Genomic DNA, 18,244 nt, shown 5'->3' with positions numbered 1-18,244 from the left:
ATGTAAGATAGGAAGAGATTTCCATCTATCTATTTTTCGTGTAGGAATCTGTCTTAATTCTTAAAAGGAATAGTAAAGGATACATATATCTGCAAAGGTATTAAATCCACAATGACTTTTACTTTTTTTCCTATCAAAATGATTATTAGGGTATTTGTTAGAAACAGAACTTTTGAATTTAATAACTTGTAGAACCTCAATTAGGAGCAACAACCTCCATCAGAAGTTAATGAGACTGGCACTGACGAAGGGGATGTCTGGGTCAATCCTCTCTACAGAACAGTTTACAGATCCCTGGTATGTTCGGGATATCAGTTGGGTTAAAATCATCATTCCTTAATATGACTTCATTGTCATCATTGTTATTATTGTTATATTTCTGTTGCCCTGACATTTTCCTCTGACAATATATGAAAAAAATTTTGATTTCCTCTGAGGAGCCAAAGCAGCCCCAAACCATGATGCCTCCTCCACCATGCCTCACATTTAGGATGAGGTTCTGGTGTTTGTATGAAGGTGCGGTGCTGGTCTGTCTGAGAAATTAAGACTTTTCTGCAAAAAACCTTTCTTTAAGACTCTGTTAAAAGTAGATGTTGTGCACCTTTATTTATAGTTAGAAGAACCTCTATAACCCACCGTCTCAGTCTTATATCCTTAATAGAAAAACTGACTCTAAGTAGCTTTTGAGCGATTCATTTTTACATAGATTCATTGCATTTTGCAAATCCTGATAATTGTAAACTGTTTTTCTTATACTTTTCTCTTGTCTCTTAAATAACCTCATAACTGAGATTTTAAACAAGTTAAAAATAAACAAGATTAAATGATATGTTGAATATACTCAGGCCACTGAGTCAGATAAACAGGTCAAGGATTTTCGTAGGCACAGGACTTTACATTTGCATTTGATGAGCTTGCTGAGAAACTTAGCTGGGGATTTTCTGCCTGACAGTACACTGGACCAATTACTGTGGCCATTCCCACAACGTGCTTGCAGGCTGACAGCCAGCGAGCCAGGGAGGCAGGGAGAGGGAGCGAAAGTGCGAGAGACAGAAAGCGTGAGAGACTGAGAGAGGATGTGTGAGGGTGCTTTTGTGTACTCAGACTGTAGAAACGTACAGGTCTCACCATGCCACGGGGCAGAAAGTCTAAAGCATCCTCTTAACTAAACAGGCAGCTCTGTGGGCTACTGCCAAAACTGTCAGAAGAGGGAAGCGCAGCATGTATGAAAAAGAGGGATAAGAGTCATAGAGGAAATCGATGTAGTCAAAAAAAAAAGGATAACAGTAGAGTTGAAGGAGCAATGGAGACAAACCAGTGGGCAAAAGTACAGAAGCCTGTCAGGGTGGGAGGTAGGAGGGCAATATCTGCACTGGACTGTGGGGATTGAAGAAGCAGAGGGAAAAAGTGCTTCTTGCTCTGCCACATGATGCTATAAATAGAATTTGTTGACAGGCCATCTCTCCCGTCTGAAACTGCGAGTACCTGAATAACCTCAAAAGAGCAGCCGCTATGGAAATGAGTCTGCTGTGGATGAAAACGCAGGCACTGACGTCATGGCACAAAATTATTGACCTTCACTCAGTTTCTACTGAGCGTCGTCAGAATCGAGCATTTATTGTTTTTTTTGTGTTTTTGTTTCATTCCTTCTTTGCAGTTTAAAACATCTCATCAAAAAACAAAAGTAAAAAGTGTTCTGGGCTGTTTACGTTCCTCTAGAGCTCCACAAACTCTCAGCGTCACAGTGCTGACTATGGGTCTCAAACTGCAAATTACAGCAGTGCAGGAAAACCTGCCATGACTTAATGGGGCAAATGGAGAAACTCAACACTTTTATATAAATGAAAACTCTCTTTTCAAGTGCATCATTATTTTAAAATGTGTTTTGACAGTGTGAGCCAGCAAGGTCGGCTTTAACGAATTTTATTGCTTCTATTTTCCAGTAAAAAACTTAATAAATTGGACCTTGAGACAGGGTCAACTGAGGTTTTTGACATCCAACAAACTTTTATTGTCATGCTTTTTATGTAGTGTAGGTGTCATACTGACACTTTTAAAGAAAGAAACTAGCAGAAAAGCATCTTGAACTACTTTCTCCAACACTTAAGTCAGCACATGGTAACAACAACATCAAAGCTTAAAGATGATGGGCTACAGCAGCAAAGGACGACACCGGGTACCACTCCTGTCAGATAAGAGCAGGAAACTGAAGCTAAAATACACACAGACTGAAAAAATGTTGCTTGGTTTGAATATAGGTTCAGAATTTGGTGTAAACAACATGAAAACATGGATCCATCCTGCTTGTGTTAACAGCTCAGGCTACTGGTGATGTAATGGTGTGAGGGATCATTTCTTGGCACACTTTCGGCCCCTCGGTACCAATCGCACTAAGCGTTGTTTAAATGCCACAGCCTGCCTGAGTATCGTCGCTGGCCATGTGCATCCTTTTCCAACCACAGTGCGCCCATCTTCTGATGGCTGCTTGCAGCGGGATAACACACCATGTCACAAAACTCACATCCCCTCAAATTGGTTTCTAGAACATGACGGTGAGTTCACAGTACTCAAATGATCTCCACAGTCACTAGATCGCAATCCAACAAAGCATTTTTGGGATGTGGTGGAACACATCATGGATGTGCAGCCAACAAATCTGCAACAACTGTCTGATGCTATCAGGTTAATATGCACCGACATCTCTGAGGACTGTCTCCAGCACCATATTTAATCTGTGCCTTTAATAATTAAGGCAGCACTGAAGACAAAAGATGGTAAAACCCAACTAAAAAAAAGAGTGAAAGGGAAATTCCCAAATTCATTACAATCAGTCACTATCTATTTTTGACCATTTGGGCATTCGGGTATTGGTTAACTATTTAGTTTCAAGTTTTTATATTTGTATATACATTCAATTAGATTTTTTACGTAGACTCACACACCATGGCAATTTGTTTGTCTGACATTCCTCAACTAAACAGCAGTGATCATCGTGCTTGAGTTCACTTCACTGCCGTTACCTAGCTACTTTTTATCTTTAGACATTTTTGCTTTGTTTTTTTCAAAAAGGCCTGGAAAATAAAGACAATCTACAGTACCCTACTGCTTCACAACGTGCTCTCCTGGCACAGAAACAGTGCCCTCTTTCTTCCTGCTATATTCACTGGATGAGCGAGCAGCTAGGGCTCCAGAGAATGACAGAGAGCAGCGCCGCACAGTGTGAGAGATAAAAGCAAGAGACCTTCTGCTGTTTCTAACTTTCACTCTGATTACTACACAACTAACACAGGCCCTAACACACACACACACACACGCATGCACAAAACAATTAGTTGGACAACTAACTTACAAATGGCTCCATGTCAAATAAAACAATAAAATGAAAAACAAAAGATGATTTGAAAAAGTTACAGGTTGAGAACAATCTGTAGCTTAGAAATGTTCACAAGCACGTGGCAGAAATGATCATAACATACACTGGAATGGTCTGACACCATACTGTGTTTGTGTGCCTTCGGGTTTGAGTTTGTATGAAAGACAGAGAGAGAAAGATACTTACTGCTGCCTGTTGCCTTTTAAGTTTGTCTCTGTATTCCTCCAACTCCTGCAGGTTCAACTCGGGCGGGAGTTTCTATAATCACACACAGACAGAAATTCAAACATGCAACCTTAGTGTTTGCTTACAAAACTTCCCCTTTAGACTGCTGATAGCATCCAGTCTTTTTCCTTGTGCTTACTTGGATACCAGCGCATGCTGCTTCCCACCACGTCTGGCTTTTAACACAGTACGAGTCCTCGCTCAGTGTGCCAGACAGAAAAATATATTCAAAGCAGAACTATGACACTATCAAATTTCAGGTGCTAAGGGCCAAAGCGGGGATTTCATTCATCTTGCAAGAGCTAATCCTCACTGTCGAGCATCTTAATTTTTAAAGCTATCTCATGAGGTATTTCAAAGAGCCTAAGCTGAAGGTAGGTGTAGCTTTTACTTCATTCAAAGAAAAGAAAAACAAACAAAAATAATCTACTAAAATATACTTCCCCAGATCATAACTCTGATTAGTCAAGGTAAACAGCAAACAAACTCTGCTACTGAAAGAAGATATTACAAATCCATGGCCCAAAGGATGATAGGTAATTACTTTCCCCTTGACTGAGAGTCTCATTTCAGATGGTGTAGCAATACCAAGATAAATCTAATGAGATTTCACACCCTTCTTCTGTTGAGCAGATGCAATCCATCAATCCAGACGTCAATTGTATGCATGTGGCTCAGCAGAAATGTAAGAAACAGCAGCTCAGGTGAAAAAGAACTTTATTTTTGCCAGCCAAACGGGGTTCAGAGCACAATAAACAATACTTCTTCACATTAGAAATGCAATACTTCTGTTATCAAACTTACTGAAACGTGGTGGATTTAATGAAATGATTTCATGAAAGGGGGCGTGGGAACTTGCAAGCGAGTCTCGCTTGTTATCGCTTAACCGGTGAGTGGAGCTCATTCAGTCAATAGCACAAGAGCTGGAAATCATACAGAGTATCTGACCTCCAGTTCATGCTGCACCATGTCGAAGGAGTCATTTGAGAAGTAGACCTCCTCGATGCTGTCGATGATTTCCTGCTCCGCCTGGGGGTCGATGGGCTGCTCCCTCAGCTCCCGCAGCTCCTCCTGCAAGAGGGCGAGACAGGCGGGGAGAGACAGCGACAAAAAAAGAGAGACAGAGTTAGAAGATGTCCTTGGTATAAGTACTAGAAAGAAAAGGTACACACTATTACATTAAAACCCCCAAAACAATAAACAAGATATAGTCACAGGAAGAAAAAAAAGGAAAAAGAGAACAAACAGGATATATCAGCAGGCTGCCGGGGGAAAGATCAGTAAAAGAGGGAGAGATAGGATTAGAGAAGCAAGAGTTCCAGAGTTTAAGGACAAAGCTAAAGGGTGAAGGATTTGTCCTAAAACTTAAATGAGGCAGAGAACAAGGGACAAGGAGAGGTAAAGGAAGGGCGTTGACAAGGGGCGGGGGGGATGAAAAGAGAAAAATGTTAATCATAGACTTTAGGAAAAGATTGCAGCTTGTTTCATTGGTTGGCTGTCATGGGAGGGAGGCAGCGATGAGAGGAAAGACAAAAAGACACAAATGACTAAAAGAAGAGAACAGAGATTCCCTTCTGAGAATCTCAGAGAAACATCAGAGCCTTATTGATTAACATGCTGTGCATCCGCTGAGGCTTATTGCTGCGTTGAGTCTTTTAGATGAAGGGTTTTAAAGCCCACTCCTGACTGCCTTAATGAGCTGAGATGCAGGCAGATGTCAGTACCAAAGTGCTGGGATGAAAAGTTACCACAAATAAAAAAAAAAAAGTTTACCGTTTCATTTGAGTATTCATTAATATCCGTACGAAATTTTAAGGCAATCTATCCAGCAGTTACATCAGAATATCAAATCACAAACATTTAAATTAAACCGAATTCGGGTTCCACTGAAGTCTATAATAAGAATAATAAGTGTAATACCCATTTTTTGGAGGATGACACTTTTTTATGTTTTAAGCAAAAAATAAGCAGAAAATAATAATAAATGCTGAGCTTATTTAACACAAAAAAGCATGTGTTTAGAATAAAAACTGCAGTAATCACAGGAAACATCTGAACCGACTGCAAGCCTTTCAAGGGACTTTGATCAAAAAGGTCCAAGCAGCATTTAATCAGACTAAACAGGAAAAACTTTTTTTTTTTTATCTTTATTAGCCTATTCTGGATCTGGCTTCATATTTCACTCCACAGAACAGAAGTGGGCACGCAAGTCAAATGATTCAAAAGCTATCAGCTACCAGAAATAAATCTGACAAGTACTAGTGTATCTAAAATATTTAAATTCATTTCTTCCATAATTTTAATCAAAAAAATGTCATTTTTCATCAATTCTACATTTACAGCACCTAAAGTTCTGATTATAGCTTATAGCTCATGAAAAACAGAACTCCAGTAATAAAATATTTCAATTAGACTTTAAATGACTATTCGACCAGTATAAATGCCACGCTTCTCTCAGTCTGGTTCCCCACACACAACCACACTCATGGTAAACACTGCTGACTGGACAATTGTCCAGATGACAATCACCGCTGAAGGTAACTGCTGAAAAGGCTGGCTGGTTGCAAGTATATTAATGGAAAGTTGACTCTTATCACCCTTCTCTGTGTGATAGGAAAAGGTGCACACGCAACTTAGATGTCAGCAGCCTTGTAGCAATTGTTATATAAACCCCCCCCCCAAAAAAACAACAACCATTTAATCAAGAAAGTAGGAGAGCTTTGAAACTTTGACTGTGGCTGGTGCATCAAACCACCACCAGGAAAAGGGCTACAACTGTCCCAAACATGACATCAAACTCCTCCTGAACCAAAGAGGACGTCAGAACTGAGCTAAGGAGAAAAAGAACTAGACTGCTGCTCAGTTGGCCAAAAACCTCTTTTAAATTTTATTTTATTTGTAAATCAAGATCTAAGAGTCTAGATGAAGCATAAAGGGGCACCAACCCAAGGTGGTTAAAAGTTTCTGCAGTATATGGTGATTTGGGTGGGGGCCACTTCGTCTGCTGGGGGTTGTGGTGATTGGTCCACTCTGCTCCCCACAGAGCCAAAAGATTATAGAGCATTTCATGCTTTTGTCTGCTGACAAGCTTCATGGAGAGGCTGATTTCCTGTTCCTGCAGAAACTCCCACCAAATAATTTGCTCACCGTGTTATTTCTGTGCTCAATTGGTCAGCCATCTCACCTGACCTGAACCCTACACAGAATTTACAGGGTGCTGTCAAGACGAAGATGAGAAACACCCAGCCCAATAAATACAGACGAGCTGAAGGCCGCTATCAAAGCAACCTGGTCTTTAGTGACACCTCAGCGGTGCCGCAAGCTGATCACCGCCATGCTACACTGCACTCATACAGTAATTCATGGTAAAGGAGCCCCAACCAAATATGAGTGACAATGAGCATACTATATAGAAGTGGGACTCTATTTTGACTGACCATAAGAATTCAGAATTTTATGAGATAGAAGCTAAAATCATTGTTTTTAATATAATATTTCACTTTACATCTTAAAACACAGAATATATGAAAGTTTTTTTTAATATATTAAATAAAATTGAAATGATATATGATAAAAATTTAATATACCTGTGATTTCCAATTAGCATGCATGCAGGAACATAGTTCCAAAATGAGCAACCAATCAGTGGAAATCATGACTCATATGGCAAGCAATAATATCACTAATTAGAAGCACAGAGACGTGCTCATCCTAAAATAACGCCACAGACAGTGAGCTGCTTTCAAATACAGACAAACAAGTGCCTCGGTCTTGTTACAAGCGTTATCAACAGAGTTTCCATGAGAGCTCAGAGAGTTTGTCAACCTCTATGGACGGTGTCCAAAACCTTGCTCGCTCTTCCGCACAAAATTGCAAGATGAGTGCTGCATGAAAAGAAGCCTGACGAACAGTGAGAGCGCATTCTTTTATCAGAACAGTCCAAGATAAATTTGTTTGGCTCAAATGGGCTCCAACACGTAACGACTTCTGCAGAGTCCCAACGGTGAAGCTTGATTTTCAGTGAATGGATGATATTTATTGTCATTACTACACATGAATTACAGAATTCCCTTTGGATTTGTCTTAACTTAAAAAACAATACATAAATAAAAATATGTAAGGAAGTTTCGATAAAAATAAAGTTAGTGGTAAACTCAGCAACAGAGGAGAAAAACAGCAGGTTTATACACAGTCTAGTCCGTTTAAAGTGCTGTTAGCCAATGAAAATGTCCTCAGTGCTATACTGCGTGTGTTTGCATGTGTGTCTAGTACTGAAGCCTATTTCTAGAAATTAGGGAGGTGGAAGCCATCGCTCCAGGGTAAAAACTGTCTGTTAGTTCTTGTTTTTATTGTTGTGAACCGTTTCGCTGGATGGCAGCGGTTCAAACAAAGAATGTCCGGGATGTTTATTATCCTTGCTTATGATACCGTCTGCTTTGTTCATCATCCTGGTGGCGTAGTGTGAGTGCAGAGCTCTATAGAAACAAAGCGCTCAGACACCTTCGCCCCTCGATGCAGATCCTTCCTTTCTGCAGCAGTGTTGATGGTTCCTCTGTACTCCTGTGTAAGTTCATCAACGGTTTCTGTGAAAGTTTGGCCTGTTTCTGAGGAAGAAGAGCCCTTATTGTGCTCACTCATCTCAACTGGGAGGTGTTAGTGAACCATGTTCCCCGCACAGAGAGGGTGACTCCCAGTTACTTCTACGCAATCTCCACTATTTCAACAATGTATGTGGAGTGGGAGATGTTGTTTCTTGACCTTAGACCTCCTGAATTCAATGACCATTTCTATTGTATTGGAGGTGTTAAAGACTAGATCATGTGTCCCTACACCACTCAGTCAGATCAACCCTTAGGCATTTTCATCCTCATTAGAAATTAAATGGAAGTGTCATCAGCAAACTTAATTATTGAACTTTGAGGTGTAGATGGGGATACAGTCATAGGTCAACAAGCTGGAACAGGAATAACGCCGTTGCCAGCATTTATACCTGTGTCGTCTGCAATGTGTAAGACTTCTAGGGAGGTGCACGTCAGGCTAGGTGTTGTGTTTCAGAAGGGTTTGGGTTTGTGATGCACTTATAAGTGTAGATTTAACACAGAAATATAAGTCAGAGTTAGAGCTAACTGATCCTTGGGATACTTTAAATAGAACTGAGCAAGAACAATAACAAAAACCTCCAGGAAATGAAACAAAGAAAATTGGCTCAGAGAAATGGCAGAAAATCTTTGTAGGAACTATTTACTTTCCCCCCCAAGCTGAGAAAGACTGTTAACTCAAATAAAGGTGGACATACGAAGCAGGCTGTTGGTGGTGGCTCTCAAACTTCTTCTGAAATTCTCTATTTGAGAAGCCAGGCATTTCCACCATTTTTTAATTGATATGTAAATATTATTTATACTTTATGAGCAATAATCAACTTCCTTTCCAGTAATGTGGAGTGGATGGAGTCTTAATTATATCACCTTGAAGTGCAATTAGCAAAGACAGCCCTTGTTCTGCAAATCTGCAAAACAAAATCTGAGCAACGTTTCCACCTGCTCCATTTACAGTTCAGGCTGCACATTTAGCTTGCTGTGGATCTTCAGAGCAGATCAGGGATCACCATCACCAGATGCAATCGGTGGAGCTCATCTGACCCTCGCCTGCTGGTGTGGAAACGTCAGACAGCGAAGGCCAGGGCTAGCAGGTTAGCAGTGAGTCATCTTCCAAAATAAAAATGAGGGCATTGAGGATGGGGTTCTCTCAGATGGATGAATAAAAGTAAAATCTGTTTGTGGGGAACACTACAAAGCAGTCTCACAGATAAAAGGTCAACCTATTTTTATCGCCCAGAGTTCCTGCTTTAACGTAGTAAATCTAAACTGTTTATTTTCATCTTAGAAAAGAGCAAATACCCTACTGCTCAGTGTAATGCAATTACTGTAAGGTGATACAATTTTGGTTCATCTGACATTTAAGTGATATTGCACAGGACTCACATCTTCTGTAATGTGAGTACACTCTGAGAGGAAGCCCTTCATTTATGTTAATACTGAGTCGAACTTCTTGTTTGTGTGGGATCGATACATTAAAGCATAATGGCACTAAAAATAGACCAGCAGCTCGGGGCTAACGAGGATGGATATGGAATTATGGGACAAATGCAATATAAAATTCAATATACACCCTTATATGCATACTTCGTTAAACGTACACCTTCTCGAGATAGCAGACACTGATCAAGAAAACCTTGTTACACACCTGCCTAACCCCAAATATGTTCCCAGCCCCTATCAGCAAGAAGCATGAAGCTAGGCGATGAAGTGTGCCACCCAAATAACTAAATATGTTTCTCTGGGTGACAGTGTCTCTCGCTGAGTGACATTTATATGAGGCGATGCTGCTGTGCGTAATTTTCATCATTTCACAGCAAAATATAGCTTCATCTAATTCAATTACACACACAGAGAGAAACCCTTCATACACTCACACGAGGCAACTGTGAAGATTCAAACCGAGCACTGAAATGTGTTTAATGCGTGTGCCCGTGCAAGTGTGCAAATCTCAAGGCGAGTGTGCCGTGTTTAAATCAGGTGAAGGAGCGAGCCGGAGCCCCCCCCCACACCCCTGGGGGAGAGAAGGGGGATGTGTGGGTGAGTGCGTGAGACTGGAAAGGAGGGCTAGAGTTAGGAGATCACGCTCCGCCATCAAAAGGGTGGGTGGGAAATCATCTCAAATGAGAGAAAGTGAAAAAGGGAGGAGGGATGAGGAGGATGACTCACTGTTAGGAGAAGTTATGGCAGAAAGAAGACAAAAAAAGGCAGAGGAGTGGGCTAAACAGAAGACAATGAATTGGCTCCCGTGAAGCCACTCGAAGGCAGTTCACCTTGTGTCAGTGTCTTTCTCCTTCCCCTCTCTTTGCCTCAGTCTCCCACCTGCAGTGACGCGCAAAACTTGAAACATCTTTAAGTGAATGACTCACTGAAGGTCTGCCGCGGGTTAAATAATTCCCTCCCTTCGCCTGCCGCCGTGCAGGCACAAAGCAAAACAAACGCCCCCGCGGCCCACACGAGAAACCCGAACCGTGAGCCGCTGTGAGGCTTTGATCAAATTTCACTTTGATGGATGAGAGACAAACAAACAGCCCTTCAACCCCCACCCCCACCCTGGCCCCCAGCCCAGCCACTTCCACAAATTAATGAAATCTTCATCTCGTTGCGGAAATTAGAAATCTATTTGCATCCTAAGTGCGGGTCGTTTTACAAGCTTTATCCGAGAATCAAAGGGGGATATGTTCGACTGGAGCGCTGGTTGAATATGGAAAATCATGCTTGTGGCAACAAAATAAATAAAGAAATAACTGCTCAACAAACACAGCAGCGCTGATAAAAATAAAAAAGATTGAATAAACAAAAGGAGGTTTGTGGAAAACCCTGAGAGACACGGGGGATGGAAGACAGTAGAGACTGAGAGAAGGGCCAATTATCTCCACCATAGAATCATTCGTTATGTGAACGAATCAAAACGCCCTCGTTGTAATCAGTGCTGTATATGCACGCAAGACTAACTGTGTGAATGAACAATGTTGTCTTTCGCAGCCACGATCGCACAATCCAGCACAATCCAGGCAACGCTGACAGCTGAATTTCTGCATGGAAGTACGTGATTATTCTACCTTTCATTCAACACTCTCTTTCAACTGAAAGCACGAGAAGCGCTCTGTTTTCATGCCAAGCAGTTTCTTCACTGTATGAGTGCATGATCTGGCTTTTGAAAATATAATTACGAAATATCTTATCTATATAACCCGACTGGGTCCTGAAGCCATAAAACGGGAACTATAAAAATAAGCTGTGTTCTCCCTCAAGACATCCTGCGTGAACTAATGAGAGATTATCAAACACGCCCTCCTCACAGATTTATCCCAAAGCCTTGTCTTCAGGAAATAAATACTAGCAAATAGAAGTAGTTATCCAATCAATAATCCCATAATTTTAGGAGATAATGTGTGCTCCTTTGTGTGCCTGGAGAGAGCTTTAAATCTGGCAAAGATGAGCGGTGGGTAAGTTGAGGGTGACCCCTGCTGGTTGGACATGGTTACTGTATGAATGAAATGCCGTTTACCTCGAACACGCAGAGGCTTCTGGGGAAACAAATTGCTGTTCTCTCAAAAGCAAACCTCATCCTACAACACCAAGTGTCTAATATTTGATACATGAGGATTTGAGACCTTAACATCACTGGTGCGGTTTATTTTTTCCCTGAAAAAACCTGCAGATTTTAGCAATAAATTACACAAAAATATCAGATGTTGCAAATATATGATTTTTTTTTTAATTTGTCACAATGTTCATTAAACAATCAAGCGTTTAAAAAAATGAAAATTTCTGGCCATTATAAAATAATTCAAGCTTTATAGGTTTAAATAAAAATAAAAATAACTGAATTTTGTCTTCAATGTATCACAAAATCACACCGAAATTACCTGCCTACATGTTTCACAGTCTGACCAAACCTATAACACACTGTGAGTAATTAGGATTGTTTTCATTATCAGGTGCTTTGAGATTAGGAAATTATTCATAAATCGGTGAGAAAATGGTAAATTAGTTAAAAAGTTAAAAAGCTTTTGCTAATATTAATTTCAACACGATGCAAACAAAGTAAACAGCTAAATCCGCACATCAAGCAAATCTTTGATTTTTCTTAATCGCAAAAAAAAAACCTTCGAGGAGAGTGATTAAGGCTGAGAGACTTTCAAACTTTTTTAATAACCAGCATTTCTTCATTTCTCTGGAAAAAAACAGGGAAATAAATAAACGCAACCAAACAAACAAACCAAATTTTTATTCTAGGCTTTGTTATCATTGCAATCACTTAATAGAGATAAAAAAAAAACACCACAGCACCTTCAAAGAAACCCCTTAACAGTGACTCACAGAGAGACAACAGCTTTGAACAGAAAGGATTGGACAGGGGTGGAAGGTTGGCTTGTTTTTACTGACAAGCCACAAAGCAGCTTAGGAACACTGAGATTAAAAAAAACAAGAATAAAAAACATCAAAGTTGTTAAAAAAATAGCTTGAGGGCTTAGAGCCATTTAATTCTTGTGAGAGTGTGTGTGTGTTTGTGTGAATAAGGGAGCAGCCAAAAGTATCTTATTCAGTATGCATCTGAAATTAAACAGCCCTCCTACTGCAGTTTTTTCCCATTTTATTCAGCAGACAAGCTCTGGTATCCATGGTATGCTAAAATCTGCTTCACACAGGAGTCCATGGGACTGCCTCTGCTTAATTCACTGCATCCAAAAACAACACTAATATAGCTTCAGGGGCAGAAAAATACACTAACTAAGTAAACCTGCATTCTATCTGAAAGCCACCAGAGGGCGATAGCTGTGGTTGAAAAAAGATTTCTGGTCCTATAGAAGTTTATGGGAAAACTGCTTTTTGACTAGGGGTGGGTTTTAATAATCGATTCATCGATTAAAATCGATTCTGGCTTGGATAACGTGAAATCGATTCATTAAAATCCTGAATCGGTTTTTTAATATAAATTTATTTTGCCCGAAACGCCAGAATCTCAGGTGAAACCTCACAAAATTTCAACAACCACCAAACAGCTAAGACAGTAAATGAGAGCAGGAACACGGATTCTGCACAAGGACGTAAACACACAGCGCGGACCCGCGGTTCAGAATCAGTCAGATGTCGCCTTTCTCACCCGACGGGCGCTGCAGCTTTAAGCGGCTGCGCGCGCTCCCGCGGACGGCAATCACTTTCTGGCACAACAACTGCACGGACACGGTCGGGGCTGAAAGCCGACAGCTCGCTGATTCTGATGTTTCGGCGCGTCCGTGCTTTGTGTTTACGCCCTTTTTGCGCTGATTCTAAAGCTGTTAGTTTTATCTCTCTCCAAACAATATTGACCGAACCAGCAGCAAAAGAAGATCCAAACTACGCTTCACATAAACATTGTCATGGATTCCCTCTGACTTTTACTGTTTTGCTTCACCCACGATAAAATCACACTTCATGCACAGCTCTCTCTCTCTACTTCAAGAACAGTTTCCCATCTAAAAATCTGTTTTCTGCATTATTCGCTTGCTTGTTACGCACAAGTCTACCGTTGTTTACAGCGCTGTCGGCCGCTTTTTTTTTTTCGTTTTACATACTTCCGAAAAGAAAACCTAATTTCTGCCGTTCAATACTGAACAAATTTAAACTTTTTAAAATTATGCAAAATGCAAAACGCTTAGCCGTAACATCAGAGGTAACGTTCATATGTTGATTAATGTTTTTCTTTCGTTTTTGATGTACTGCAGAATATTTTTATAAAATCCCAGGCCAGGAAAACCACCTTCATGTTTTTCTGTGTTTTATCTTCAGCTACTTTGACACAAAGGCATCTGCTGTGACGCTCACACCTTTGATAAAGTCTTGCGTGTGTCAGCTTCCTTTTTATAGATACAAAAATATGTAAATGTACTGATCTGAATTATAATATTTCTGACTGTCAAAATTTCCCAGATTCAAATCGAATTTAATTGAATCGAATCGAATTGAATCGAATCGTGAATTGAATCGAATCGTGGATCGAATCAATTCGGGACCTTGTGAATCGGAAACGAATCGATTCTAGAAATCAGTGACGATACCCAGCCCTATTTTTGACTTTACCTCTGTAAAAACTTTCCTAATGTAATTATGGGCTGAGTGCCTCATATTAGGTCACACTGAATAAAAAATTAAGTCTATTCAATTGAATTTTATTTATGTAGCACAAATTTACAACAGTCAACTCAAGGCGCTTTATATTCTATAACAAAGATCCTACAATAAGTAAAACCCTCAGACATCCGTCCCCCTATGAGCAAGCACTTGGCAACAGTGGGAAGGAAAAAATCTCCTTTAACAGGAAGAAACCTCCAGCAGAACCAGGATCAGGGAGGGAAAAAAGACACTGTGGAGAGTAAATCTTGGTCAACTAGATTTTTTAAAAGGAGCATATTCCACTGGATGAGCAAACAGGACTTCAAAAACCAGTGGATGACATCACAGTAGCTACCTCCATCTTTTATCTTTTCTGTCTGGTTTTTTTGATGGGGTCTGGAAAGATCTGTAATTGTAAAGTCACTCCTAAAAGGCTAGATCTAATAAAGCCTGAAAACACATTACCTTGCGAGGCAGCTGGACTCTCATGAGATCAGCAAGATCAAAACAAAACAATCCATCTTGCACAACTTCAAGTCACGTAAGCAACAACAGGTAGCTCTGATCATTCAGTAATTTAGGTGACACCATCTACTGTAGAAATTAACTGTCCCAAGAAATACAGCGAGAATCCTCTGAACACACTACCTGCTTTTCAAACACCTTTCAAGGATCACTTCTTTCATCTGATCTAGCGTATCAGTGAAGAAAACAAAACCAACATGAGGACTTCTTGAACTAAAATATGCTAATAGGTTATGATTACTATTGTTTGCCCAATGAAGCCAAAAGCATGTTACCGATCTCTGCTACAAAGGCTTTGGTAAAAATCTTCCTACCGTGGCAGATAAAATAACACAGACCTTGAGCAATAACAAAGACATCACTCAAGATCTCTGTTATTCGAATGCTGTGACTCTACTGTTGAGTCATAGCTTTCAATTGTTACTCATCACACTGAGGTGGCATCATACTGGCATCTCGAACAGACTGTAACTTGTTAACTTTAGGCGCATGTCTCACTGTGACCCAGATTTACATGTTTGTAGAAGGTGTTAGGTACACAGCACCAGGAGAACAAAGGGATAAGATGTTCTTTGAGAATAGCTTTCCCTGAGGGTAAACTGATGCTATTGCCAAGAGTCTGACCTCCGTATGTGCACATAATCAGCCTGACACCTGCGTCCCTGCAAAAAAAACAAAAAGAAAGTGAAAATACCACCCCCGACGTAGCTGATTTATTTTTTCCCTTTTATGGCTTACCAATCAAAAGAAAAGCTTCCGACATCTTTAAAGGGTTTTGCAAATCTTGTAATTTTTCATTGCAACAATGTAGCAAAACATTCAAATAACCTAAAACACCCATTTCCACTACCCCTGTAAAATAACACTGATCCCCAAGCATCTCACATGAGGACCATCCATCTAAAGTTTAATAACCTCTATTAGTCACTAAAAAAAAAGTCAAACTGATAAATTAAAAAAATCAAACAAACAAACAAACTTGCCTCTAAATACTTTTTAGCCCATTTAATGAGGTCATGACCCTGTTTCAGACTGTGTTAACCCACCACTGCCAGACTGAAACAAACAGAGACTTTCATTATTGATGAATGTGCTGAATGGCTGTCCTTCCATTTAAATACTACAAAAGAGAGATAAGCCACAGCCACAGACCGACTACTGCACGTTTATCTTGACCTTGCTTTCAAACCCTCAAACTGTGTCCAAACAGTAACTGAATAGCAGCATTTACTTAATCATCACACACATCAGGCCTGCCCCCTGCAGTTAGCCAGATGTTGCTGTCAACATGTGAAGGATGATAAACGATGTGACTCATGGGTAAAGAAAATACTACTAATAATAAAAAATGAAACACAGCAGTGGTTCCAATCAGTGGGTGTCAGTATCATGTTAATGGAGGAAGTTTAATTTTAACTGGGTTATGACATGTTAAATAATCATGATCTCAGTATTTCTCAAAATGATCATATAATAGCACCTTGGTCTCACTCCTGCAGAGGACTATTTCTCCTGTAATGAAGGAGGACTACTTTTACATGAAGCCTGGCTTGTGCCGTGGCCTCATCTTATTTTCCTGTAAGCTGAGAGGTCCAGCACGTTAATGAAAGCAAAGTAAATGAAGCCAAAGTATAAAGCCAACAAACAATGATGCCCTGTGTTAATGGTGAATACACAACAGGCAGGTATTTGCAGTGCACACACAAGAGCAACCTAATAGGCGATGGACAGCAGTATACTGTCTGCTTACATTTCACACATCCATATGAACACATCCACAGAAGCCATTACTTCGGTCTTATTATCCTTACTGCTTCATAACACATAAGGCAAACAAAGCAGGTGTGATAAAGTCCACAGAGTCCTCAGTCCAGAACTGACAAACGAGAATATTACAAGCAAAGAAAAAACAAAACAAGTGTTTGATTACTGCATATCCAGTTTGACCATGTCACCTGACACCAAGGCCAGGAGACAGAGGTGCCCATTGAAAAAAAGAACAAAAAAAACCCCTGAAATCTTTATTGAAGACACAGTCTGCTTTCAATTAGACACCTATTACACCTGGAGATTAAATATTTGCTTATCTTTTCAAAAGGTGGATAAGTTTGACTGCAGATCTACAAGGCTTTATACAAATATGACAAAACAACCTCCCATTACTGGAGTATTAAATGTGACTGCTTTCCATTATAATTTTGTAAAAAAAAAAAAAATGTATATACATATCTTTCCTAACCGCCACTGGTGAACTGACAAAAATGCACTCTTGTTTTAGTCTCATCTATCACAGCACAGCATTAGCCTGAGCAGAAAATAATCACACGCTACATCAGCACAGCATACCATACAAAACGAAAACGTAAACGCTAAGTGTGCAAAAACCAGAAAGGTTAAACGTCTTGTTCAGTCGACCTGGCTCATATCTCCCAGCGCTGTGAACAAATAGAGTAACAAAACTGTACTCAGAGTCATTTATTGAAGGTCATCACTACAGTGAAAAGCCACAGCGACGCTAGGAATGAATGTAAGTGACTAAACGTGAAATAGAGCCGCTCTGCCTTTTGCTCCGTCGACACTTGACGAACTGAATTTGTGCAAAGGGGATAGTGACAAACGCTTCCTGTGACCAAGCATGACTGAGTGCAATTTGAAACGCTGTCATGCCAGAAATGTTCAAATACTCTTATAACATCACAAATTGAGTAGGGTGAGGAGGACTGACATAAAGTCTGTTTAACTGATATAAACAGGAGCCTTCAGTAGTGCATAACTGTAATATAACAACTGCTGTTTAGATAAAGCACAAAAAAATGAAATCCAGTGTATAGCTAATGAATCATCAACACATTCATTAACAAATTAAATCTCTAGTAATACTGACAGCCTTGGGGTGCCATTACTACTAATATGAGTGCTGACTCTGGGTAATGACAAAGACATTACTCAGGGTCTGTGTTACAACTTGCAGCTGTGTCCAACAACAGTAGTGCAATTGCTAAAACAATCCCTCCCTGATGGCGTTCACTGTGGCTCGAAAACAATAAAATATGGCAGCTTTTTAAAAGTTGTCAGCAAAACTATTAAGATAAGCAACTACTCACAAAGTGGTAGATGGAGAAACTTTGATTTTATGATGAACACTGTCCATGCATCAAACAGCACATCAAACCAGACTGCTGCAGTCTAAGTCTCAACTTGAAGTTTACCTTGCTCGGGATTCTCAGGTTCTCCACAGGACTGAGGTCTGCCATGCTCTCCTGGGGGCTTTTCAGGCCCTGCCAAAATAAGATCCAAATTAAAACTACAAACAACAGGTAGCTTTAACATTACTCTTTGTGTTTTTATTTTTAATCTGTAACTTGTCACAAAACTTCATCAGCACACTACTGCATACAGCAAAAAGTGGAACTGAGGGGCAGATTTC

The 18,244-nt window shown here is 40.1% G+C and overlaps 1 protein-coding gene across 5 annotated transcripts in view; it reads right to left on the bottom strand.

The window, feature by feature from the left end:
* vps50 (VPS50 EARP/GARPII complex subunit) overlaps positions 1 to 18,244 on the bottom strand; it is a 120,107-nt gene that overhangs the window by 101,393 nt on the left and 470 nt on the right. For all 5 annotated transcript variants that reach the window (XM_065471031.1, XM_065471032.1, XM_065471035.1 and 2 more), the window contains exons 2-4: positions 18,027 to 18,095; positions 4,547 to 4,669; positions 3,560 to 3,631 (exon numbers count right to left, since the gene is read on the bottom strand). In XM_065471031.1, coding sequence (XP_065327103.1) covers positions 3,560 to 3,631; positions 4,547 to 4,669; positions 18,027 to 18,095 — 264 coding nt within the window. The remainder of the gene's footprint in view (positions 1 to 3,559; positions 3,632 to 4,546; positions 4,670 to 18,026; positions 18,096 to 18,244) is intronic.

This window comes from Pelmatolapia mariae, linkage group LG22 (assembly GCF_036321145.2).
Source record: "Pelmatolapia mariae isolate MD_Pm_ZW linkage group LG22, Pm_UMD_F_2, whole genome shotgun sequence".
Lineage (NCBI taxonomy): Eukaryota > Metazoa > Chordata > Actinopteri > Cichliformes > Cichlidae > Pelmatolapia > Pelmatolapia mariae.
This window is presented reverse-complemented; position numbering and strand designations above follow the sequence as displayed.